Genomic DNA, 10,617 nt, shown 5'->3' on the forward strand with positions numbered 1-10,617 from the left:
GTCCATGGGGTCGCTAAGAGTCGGACACGACTGAGCGACTTCACTTTCACCTTTCACTTTCATGCATTGGAGAAGGAAATGGCAACCCACTCCAGTGTTCTTGCCTGGAGAATCCTAGGGACGGAGGAGCCTGGTGGGCTGCTGTCTATGGGGTCACACAGAGTCGGACACAACTGAAGCGACTTAGCAGCAGCAGCAGCAGCATTAGTTATTAATACTATTAGATACCATTAGACAAATACACAAAGTACAGACAAGTCAAAATGAGTTTAGTTAAAAAGAATAAGCAACAGAAATTCCCTAGGAATCCAGTGGTTAGGATTCCGTGCTTTCACTGCCAAGGACCTGGGTTTGATCCTTCACTGGGGGAACTAAGATCCTGCAAACAAAAAAGTAAATAGGATGTATTTAACAATATTATTATCTCACTTCTGGGAAAGGCTAAATGAAAGTGTTTGCATCGTTAGTTGTTTTGTCTGTATGTCTTGTCTCTTCCAGTTTTGTTTACAAAGTGAATTTATAGGTCATTTCTTTTTTTATTTCCTCAAAGAGCTTCTTGGTCATAGCCTGATTGCCTTACAACTTTTTTGAGTCATGCTTGATTTATCAAATTTACCATCAGAGCATTACTGAAACAAATGTAAAGAGAAAGTCACACATAATCCTACCATCATAACAAACCAACTATAAATATCCAAGTGTTCATTTACTTATTTCTGAGTATAGATTTGAAAATTTTCTTTAAAAAATATCAAAGTGACAGATACACATATGACTAGAAAATAAAATTCTGTAGAAGGATTATATAATAGAGCAATATTGCTGCCTCTCCCTTTCTAAATTGCTATTCCACATCCCACAGTCTACTGACTGTGGTAAAGACCACTCACCTCATTCTCCCTTCCTTGGTAACTTTTTTCCAGTTCTATTGAGATGCAGTTAATATATACCACTGTGTAAGCAGAGGGCATATAGCATATGGTTTTGCTTATATTGTATTGTAAAATGAATACTGTAGTAAGTTTAGTTAGCATCCATCATCTTATAGTAGATAAAAAGAGAAAAGAAAAAAATTGGTAACTTTACTGTGCAGGTAGTTCACAGATTTGTGCTGTGTAAGCATAAAGGGGAGAACAGCTTTTAGGGGTCTCAAAGTTTCTGTCTGAGGGGGGACGGTATGTTGACAATAGTTTGCCAGTTATGACCAGGTCTGCCTTGCAGCTGCGGTTTCCTAGAAAAGACTGCAGGGATTTCTGGTTTTCACTTGAAGCCTGGAGGCTTTGTTTTAGGAGTCTCACAGGTGACACTGAGAAGCAGGTAGATGTGAGAATCTCAAATGCTTCTAAGCATAACATTTTTTTTTCCTTACTAAACAGACAGATTCCAGGGTGTTTCATTACTGTGGAGGGAAATCTTCCCCAGGTCTGCAGAGAGCCATGTTCCCTGATTAGTATAACTTGTTGTAATACCACTGGGTCCGTAACTGGTGCAGAAACACTGATTTGTAGGGAGAGGAGAACTGCAGCCAACTAGTGTAATGTGCTGCTTCTAAACGTGCATCCAGAAATGTCCATGTAAAAGTGATAGTCCCTCTGTATTGTTCATCTCAAGGCCATTACCACACAGACTGGAAGAAAATTAAAAGGGGGTCTAGTCCCTGGCTGTTGGAGAAGGCAACGGCACCCCACTCCAGTACTCCTGCCTGGAAAATCCCATGGATGGAGGAGCCTGGTAGGCTGCAGTCCATAGGGTCGCTAAGAGTCAGACACAACTGAGCGACTTCGCTTTCGCTTTCACACTTTGTGAGATGATAAAGGCACCCTACTTCTGTTTTTACATCGCAACATCTGTAAACTATACATTTCCATTTCCAAAGTTAACATCTGCATTCTGTAACAAAGCCCTCTTGTTTTTTCTACAAGTTGGTTCTAAAACTGAAAATCAACAGGGTGTACATTATATAATTTGTTCTCTGCATGGGCCAGTTAACATAGTCTGATTATCTTTCCTTTACTGTTTTTCCAATTTTGTCACCTCTGTGTTTCTAGGGACAATTACTATAAATATTCCACAGACCAATTTGCTTTAACTTTGGATAAACTCTTAGAGCAATTTGCTTACCTTAGTGATATTTTTCCTTGTCTGTCTACCCTTTTTATATAAGCAACTAATTTTATTGTGATCAAATCTATTCATTGTTTCCCTCATGATTTCTGTCCTTTGAGCTTAATGTCAACTCTCATTCCCAAGTCAAAGGTTTAATCTTTAACTGTATTTTTTTGTAGTTGTAATTTTTACATGTCACACAGGGCTGATTTTTCATATGGCATGGGGGCAGGCATCTAGTTATCCCAGCAGAATCTGTTGAATGTTCCATTCCTCTTTTAATTTGTGATGCCTCATTTATTAACCAAATTCCTATAACAAGACATACATGTTCAGGAAATGCTGCTTTGGATATTTTAAGTGAATAATAACAAACACTTGAAACTGATTAGTTTTGTCCCCCTGTATTTATGTCTAACTTGTTTTATGTTAATATTTTGGTTCATTTATTTAATGATTTATTAAGAATTTCTTAACAATCTAGACACGTAAGTTTTTTTTCCCCTTCTTCCCTCTTTTTTATAAAAATTATTATTCTTTATTTTAATTGGAGGCTAATTACTTTACAATATCGTGGTGGTTTTTGCCATACATTCACATGAAGCAGCCATGGGTGTACATGTGTTCCCCATCCTGACCCTCCCTCCCCATCCCATCCCTCAGGGTCATCCCAGTGCACCAGCCCTGAGAACCCTGTCTCATGCATCGAACGTGGACTGGCAATCTATTTCACATATGATAATATACATGTTTCAATGCTATTCTCTCAAATCATCCCACCCTTGCCTTCTCCCACAGAGTCCAAAAGTCTGTTCTTTATATCTGTGTCTCTTTTGCTGTCTAGCATATAGGGTAATCATTACCATCTTTCTAAATTCCATATATATGCATTCATATACTGTATTGGTGTTTTTTTTTTCTGACTTACTTCACTCTGTATAATAGGCTCCAGTTTCATCCACCTCATTAGAACTGATTCAAATGCGTTCTTTTTAATAGCTGAGTAATATTCCATTGTATACATGTACCACAGCTTTCTTATCCATTCGTCTGCCGATGGACATCTAGGTTGCTTCCGTGTCCTGGCTATTGTAAACAGTGCTGCGATGAACATCAGGGTACACGTAGACACAGTAAGTTTAAGATATGTAATGGTAAGTGAAAAAAAGTTTTCACCCTCAATATTAAAATATCAAAAAGTTAATTATGGCAAGAGTGAACAACACTGTTTCTGTTGATATAGTTTGAGCTCAAAGAATGACTTTCATTACTGCATCTGTGTATTAATATATATTATACATATTCAATTTATATAAGACTTTTCACTTCATTGGTTTCACAAGACTCAAATAAAATTTCAAAATACGAGAGTTGAGAATTATAATCTGTAACAAGAAAAATTAAAAGTGCTGTTGGAAATCTTAGGGGGAAAAGAGTTTCATCCTTTATTTTTAAGGAGAAGTCTGTATATTATAAATATAATACAAACAGTTGTATCATTGAGTACAGAGTTCACGTTGCAAACATTAAAGCATGTTCATCACATATCTGATGATATAAAATCAAAACTGCTTTTAAAAGCTTGTCTTTCACTGTTTCTATCATGAAAATCATGTCATTACATTTCAGTGACACATATTGTTTAAAGGCTCCTTATAAGTAAAAATAGAACCCAATAATTTTTAACCAAAAGTGTACCCTATAATCCTGTTTGCTGTGGGATCAATAAACACTATACTAAGACATGGCATTTAGACATGAAATATGTCTAAAATCTTGAAGAATACAATAGAAATAGGCAAGACATTTAGAATGCTTTAATCTTTCTGGTTAACACCATTTGTATTAGTAACCGCAACGTTGTAACTTTTAGCATTTCACAGAACTAGTCAGTAAGGATTTTCTTAAGGGTGGGAGTAAGAACAGAAGGATAGGAGATGCAAGGTTTCATACTTCTGTTTTAAAAAATCAAAAATCAAAACTACTTTCTTCTCTGCATCAAAACTGTACCACAAACTTGCAGGTTGTTTTCGTTTTAATCCCATGACTCATCGTCTACTGGATTAGGAGCTTGTGTTGAAGAAAACCCTGCTGTGTTCAAAGAGCTCTTGCCGTGGTAATTCTTAAAAAACAAACAAACAAACATTTAATTTTATGCATCGTTAAAGTTACACTACTTAGACTGATAGTAAGGACTCAAGCTTTCTACCATTTCTTCCCCAAACAAAAAATTTCATTCTCACTGAATCCAATCCATTTGAAAAAAGGTCCATATCAACCTAGGAAGTTTAAATTGCACAGAATTTTTAAAGAAAAAATGTAAGCCAATAGTTTTGGCAACTGGAAAAACAAAGCTCTTCACTTCAACGAATAAGCAGAAATACTTAATGACCAGTATGCCCACTGTTTCTGTATAAAAATTATGTTGCCTAGAAACTGACACAATAGAAAAGATATGCAACCACACTGCTATTATTTTATCTTACTTATAATGTGGTCAGAATTCAAAAAATAATTACTACAAAATCTCAGAAGATCCCAAATTAGAATTTAAAATGTGAAAAGAAGGTGTTTGAGCATAAATCTTAAATTCCTTCCCTTTAAGACCAAAACTATATATGTACATAAAATATTTAGAGAAACATTAATCTTCCAGGCATGAAAAATAATGGCTTAACTTATTGTTATAGTTACTTCACAATATTAAGCACAACATTTACAAAGAGCAAATAACTAAAAGCCAATTTCTAAATTTTCCCCCTCAACTAACCTTTCTAGTATCGACTGATGCAAACACATTTCCTCTTGCATTACCACTGAAGCCAGGACCATATGTACTAAAGGCAATTTCTTCTAACCATGCAGGAACATCCTGTTGAGCCTTAAAAAAAATTAACTTCATAAACAACATGCATAAAGTCTCAAAAGATTCACATGTTTACTTTTCCTTCGAAAAAAGCAAGACAGTTCCAGAAAAACATCTACTTCTGCTTTATTGACTACACCAAAGCCTTTGACTGTGTGGATCACAACAAACTGGAAAATCCTTCAAGACATGGGAATACCAGACCACCTGACCTGCCTCCTGAGAAATCTGTATGCAGATCAAGAAGCAACAGTTAGAACTGGACATGGAACAACAGACTGGTTCCAAATAGGGAAAGGAGTATGTCAAGGCTGTATATTGTCACCCTGCTTATTTAATTTATATGCTGCTGCTGCTAAGTCGCTTGAGTCGTGTCCGACTCTGTGCAACCCCATAGACGGCAGCCCACCAGGCTCCCCCGTTCCTGGGATTCTCCAGGCAAGAACACTGGAGTGGGTTGCCATTTCCTCCTCCAATGCATGAAAGTGAAAAGTGAAAGTGAAGTCACTCAGTCGTGTCCGACTCTTAGCGACCCCATGGACTGCAGCCTACCAGGCTCCTCTGCCCGTGGGATTTTAGAGTACATCATGTGAAATGCTGGGCTGGATGAAGCACAAGGTAGAATCAAGACTGCCTGGAGAAATATCAATAACCTGAGATACGCAGACAACACCACCCTTATGGCAGAAAGCGAAGAACTAAAGAGCCTCTTGATGAAAGTGAAAGAAGAGAGTGAAAAAGTTGGCTTAAAGCTCAACATTCAGAAAACTAAGATCATGGCATCCGGTCCCATCAATTCAGGGCAAACAGATGGAGAAACAATGGAAACAGTGAGAGACTTTATTTTTGGGGGCTCCGAAATCACTACAGATGGTGACTACAGCCATGAAATTAAAAGATGCTTGCTCCTTGGAAGAAAAGCAGAAAAGCTATGACCAACCTAGACAGCATATTAAAAACCAGAGACATTATTTTGCCACCAAAGGTCTGTCTGGTCAAAGCTACGGTTTCTTCAGTAGTCATGTATGGATGTGAGAAGTGGACTTCAAAGAAAACTGAGTGCTGAAGAATTGATGCTTTTGAACTGTGATGTTGGAGAAGACTCTTGAGTCTCCTGGACTACAAGGAGATCAAACCAGTCAACCCTAAAGGAAATCAGTCCTGAATATTCATCGCAAGGACTGATGCTGAAGCTGAAGCTCCAATACTCTGGCCACCTGATGCAAAGAACTGACTCATTGGAAAAGACCCTGATGCTGGCAAAGATTGAAGGCAGGAGGAGAAGGGGATGACAGAAGATGAGACGGTTGGATGGCATCACCAACTCGATGGACATGAGTTCGAGTAAGCTCTGGGAGTTGGTGATGGACAGGGAAGCCTGGCATACTGCAGTCCATGGGGTTGCAAAGAGTCAGACACGACTGAGCAACTGAACTGAACTGAAAATCCATACATATAAAATGTCTGCTTTCAATGACAAGGTAAGAACACTATCCATTCAGTTTTAAAAATTAAAAACTTACATCTGATAGCACTTTCACTAGAGGCTGTGCTAACTGGCTATCTGATTCCAGATCAAAAAAGGAAATAGCTCTGCCAGTATTTCCACAACGACCAGTACGCCCAATTCGATGAACATATTCATCAATGGTAGAAGGAAGATCAAAATTAATAACATGCTGAACATTTTCAATATCCAGCCCTCGGGCAGCTACTGAAGTAGCAACAAGAACAGGGCACTTTCCACAGCGGAAATCTCCAAGAGCTTGCTCTCTTTCTCTCTGTTCACGATCACTTGAAAGAAAACAAAGCATGTATTAGAATAGCCCTTAAGAAAACTATTAAAGACAACCATTAAAGTTCAATGGATAGATTTCTTTTTGGATAAGTTCAATGGATAACAGTAAAACAAAAATAGCAACAGTTAACATTAATGTCTACTTCTTACATACAAAGTATTATACTAATTTCTTGTAAGTCATCATTTAATTCTCACAATAATACTTTGAGGTTAGGACAATTAACTCCATTTGCAGATGAAGGTGACAGCTAATACCTACAGCCAAAATACAGACTCAAATGCGACAAACATCAAATCTTACCAACTAATAAACTGTTTCTAGTTCTGACAAAAAATACACAACTAGTTGATCAAATCCTTTCTCAAAAATTCCTGATTTTTTAAAAGTATAATCTCGGAATTCTACATATTCACCAATTAATATTTTAGATCTCCTAGTAAAGTGCCAATGAAGTTGTGTTACTATGACATTTTTGAGGCCCAGTGAAAAAAATACCAAGCACTGGATAGATTAGCTGAATAAGCACCTAGATCTAAGGATTAGAGAGACTAAGTGAGACTGCTTGATAATCATGATGAGGAACTTAAGATACTTCTAACTCATCCATCCCAGCCACTTGGTTCTTATAAAAACTTAAAGATGAAGAATAATAGCTAGATCTTTAGATCCTAATTCCAGGATTTTTTACTAGTTAAATATACCAACATTTCTTAACAAATGACAAATAGAAGTTACCTCCTTACTAGGAAATCATAATAATCTACTCACCCATGAATACTTGTTGTTGATATTTTTTCTTGACAAAGAAAAGTGGCAATAAAATCTGCTTTTTTCTTAGTTTCAACAAAGACCATAGTTCTTTCATCACCTACAAGACAATGAAATATTCAAACTACAAAATTAGGAAAAGAAAAAAAAGCATAGGGTGAGTAGGAAACTGTCTTATTCACCACTGTATTCCCAGCACCTAAACTCAGGCCTGATAGGTAAGAGCAATTCAAATATTTCCTGAGTGGATAAATGTCAAAGATAGAGAGACAAGGACTTTTTCCTACTTTATGACTAAAAAAAAAGAAAAACGACCGCTTGCCCCTTGCCTTCATAGGCCAACCAATAAGTAGAGACTTAGGGAAAGATAAATGATATCTACCTGCCAACTCTTAGCAGTTCCAAATTTGGCTCCAGCCCTTCATTTCCCTCTCTATAAATAAATTCCTTTGTTCTTCCCATGGTTATAGAATCTATTATTTTACCTTGACTGCCAGAGGCATTCATAATAATTGCATTCAACCCAGGGCTGACAAACTCTACAATATTCTATGTTTCAACATTATCTCAATTCAAACCCCTTAATCCCCAAAGTATCTTATATATATAGATATATAAGATATTATCTCAGGGTCTTAACACATTAAAGAATATTTACTTGTTAGCTTTGTTAACTGGTTTAAATATAAGCATGAGCCAAAGACTCTTCCACACCAAGAAATTTTCTATAAAATGTTAGAGAGGAAAGATAATAATCTATAGCCTGAATAGAAGTAACAAGGTGTTACTTTTTGTAATCCCACTCCTCCATGTCCCTATCAGCTGTCTCCATTTATTAACAAACATTTAGCACCCAGTAGATGCCAGTATCTATTCTAGATACTGAAAACACAGCAAATAAAACAAAGCACCTGCACTCATTGTGGAGAGGTAAATAACAAATACGATGCATTAAGTCTAAAAAAGAAAAAAATTTAGCAGAATAAAGGGCCAAATGGGTTTATGCACCTTCTCTAATTAGATGACATCTGAGGACAGATATTACTAAACAAGTGAACTATTCAGATATCTGAAGAAACAATATTATAGGTCAGAGGTAAGAACAAATATAAAGGTTCTAAGGTATAGGTGCTCTTTACGTGCTCACAAACAAACAAACAAACCAGAAAAGAGGTCCCCATCTGGTTTTTACGTTCTAGGCAGAGGGAATATCAAGAACAAAGGCAATGAGGTAGAACCATGTCTGGTACGTGTGGGGATGAGTAATGAGCAAAGTGCAGCTAGAATAGGGTAAGCAATGGAGAGCAGCAGGATTTGGAGAGGGATGATGGAAGCCATTTCATGAAGTGCCTTGAAATCCACTGAAAGATCTTTACTTTGAGGAGGGAAGCCATTGGGTTTGGAGGCAAGAAGTAGATCTGATCTTTGTTTTAACTTAGCAACTGATGGGTTCTGATATAGTTTGATGCTAGACAGAAACAAGAGGACTCTGCTGACAGATCAGATATGTACACTGGAGAAAGAAATCAAAGATGCCTCATATTTTTGTGTCTGAACAACTGGAATGAGTGTCAGTCGCTCAGTCATGTCCGATTGATTCTTTGTGACCCCATGGACTATAGCCCACCAGGCACCTCTGTCCCTGGAATTCTCCCGGCAAGATACTGAATGGAATTTCCTAAGTAAGATAGTAGGACTGCAAAAAAGGAAGGTTTTAGAGGTGATATTTAATCTCAGATATCAGAAAACCAGGTAGGAAATCAAGAGAATGACTGATTCCTACAGTAATAAATGAGTTATATCCTTGAGACATAGTCATTTTATTAATGAGTAATGATTTTGTCAAAAATTATCTTTCAACAGTTTTGGAGATCATATATCAAGATGCCCAATGCCAAAACTGATTCATTTGATATAGTCAGGTACATAATACTACTATGCAGCTTAAAGCCTTGATCTCATCTTTTCCTGGTTCCCCAGTGTGAATCCCGCCAGGCTCCTCTATCCATGGGATTCTCCAGGCAAGAATACTGGAGTGGGCTGCCATGCCTTCCTCCAGGGGGCATCTACCTGACCTAGGTATTAAATCCACATCTCCTGCGTATCCTACACTGAAGGTATCCTGTGTACCACTGAGCCACAGGGAAAGCCCCCCACGCCCCCAACAAAAAAAGATGAAATGTGTTAAAATTTTAACAAATTCAAGCAATTAGCATGGAACTATTTCCTGATTTACTGTTTAATGCCTTTACTTACAATATGAAAGGTTCTTCTTTCTCTTCCTTATAATCAGCCTATATAGCAGAGAATCTTTTGACTTTATCATGTCTTTGGTTGTTTAAAGAGAAAAAGACCTTTATGAAAGATCTATTGTTCTTTATAACCACGTTACCTTCTACTCTAATTTTTAAATGCTTTGTCACTTCAATTAAATTACTACCTAGGAACTAAGTAATCTTACACTAGTAAAATGTTCAACTCTCTTCTGACAACTTTTGATTTTGTTTTTTTAAGATCAGACTATAAATTTAGACCTAACAGAAGCAGAAGATATTAAGAAGAGGTGGCAAGAATACAAAGAAGAACTGTACAAAAAAGATCTTCACGACCAAGATAATCACGATAGTGTGATCACTCACCTAGAGCCAGACATCCTGGAATGTGAAGTCAAGTGAGCCTTAGGAAGCATCACTACGAGCAAAGCTAGTGGAGGTGATAGAATTCCAATTGAGCTCTTTCAAATCCTCAAAGATGATGCTGTGAAAGTGCTGCACTCAATATGCCAGCAAATTTGGAAAACTCAGCAGTGGCCACAGGACTGGAAAGGGTCAGTTTTCATTCTAATCCCAAAGAAAGGCAATGCCAAAGAATGCTCAAACTACCGCACAATTGCACTCATCTCACGTGCTAGCAAAGTAATGCTCAAAATTCTCCAAGCCAGGCTTCAGCAATACGTGAACCATGAACTTCCAGATGTTCAAGCTGGTTTTAGAAAAGGCAGAGGAACCAGAGATCAAATTGCCAACATCTGCTGGATCATGGAAAAAGCAAGAGAGTTCCAGAAAAACATCTATT

General features: G+C 37.3%; 1 protein-coding gene across 5 annotated transcripts in view; it reads right to left on the minus strand.

Annotated features, from left to right (window-relative positions):
* Positions 1–3,903: 3,903 nt before the first annotated feature.
* DDX4 (DEAD (Asp-Glu-Ala-Asp) box polypeptide 4) overlaps positions 3,904–10,617 on the minus strand; it is a 66,476-nt gene continuing 59,762 nt past the window's right edge. For 2 of the 5 annotated variants that reach the window (XM_010853511.1, XM_010853508.1), the window contains exons 18-21: positions 7,543–7,642; positions 6,496–6,766; positions 4,877–4,987; positions 3,904–4,228 (exon numbers count right to left, since the gene is read on the minus strand). In XM_010853511.1, the coding sequence (XP_010851813.1) occupies positions 4,142–4,228; positions 4,877–4,987; positions 6,496–6,766; positions 7,543–7,642 (569 nt within the window). In that variant the 3' untranslated portion in view covers positions 3,904–4,141. The remainder of the gene's footprint in view (positions 4,229–4,876; positions 4,988–6,495; positions 6,767–7,542; positions 7,643–10,617) is intronic. The other 3 variants (XM_010853509.1, XM_010853510.1, XM_010853507.1) reach the window with 2 other exon arrangements.

The sequence above is a fragment of the Bison bison genome, unplaced genomic scaffold (genome assembly GCF_000754665.1).
Source record: "Bison bison bison isolate TAMUID 2011002044 unplaced genomic scaffold, Bison_UMD1.0 scf7180017864328, whole genome shotgun sequence".
In the NCBI taxonomy this organism is placed as follows: Eukaryota; Metazoa; Chordata; class Mammalia; order Artiodactyla; family Bovidae; genus Bison; species Bison bison.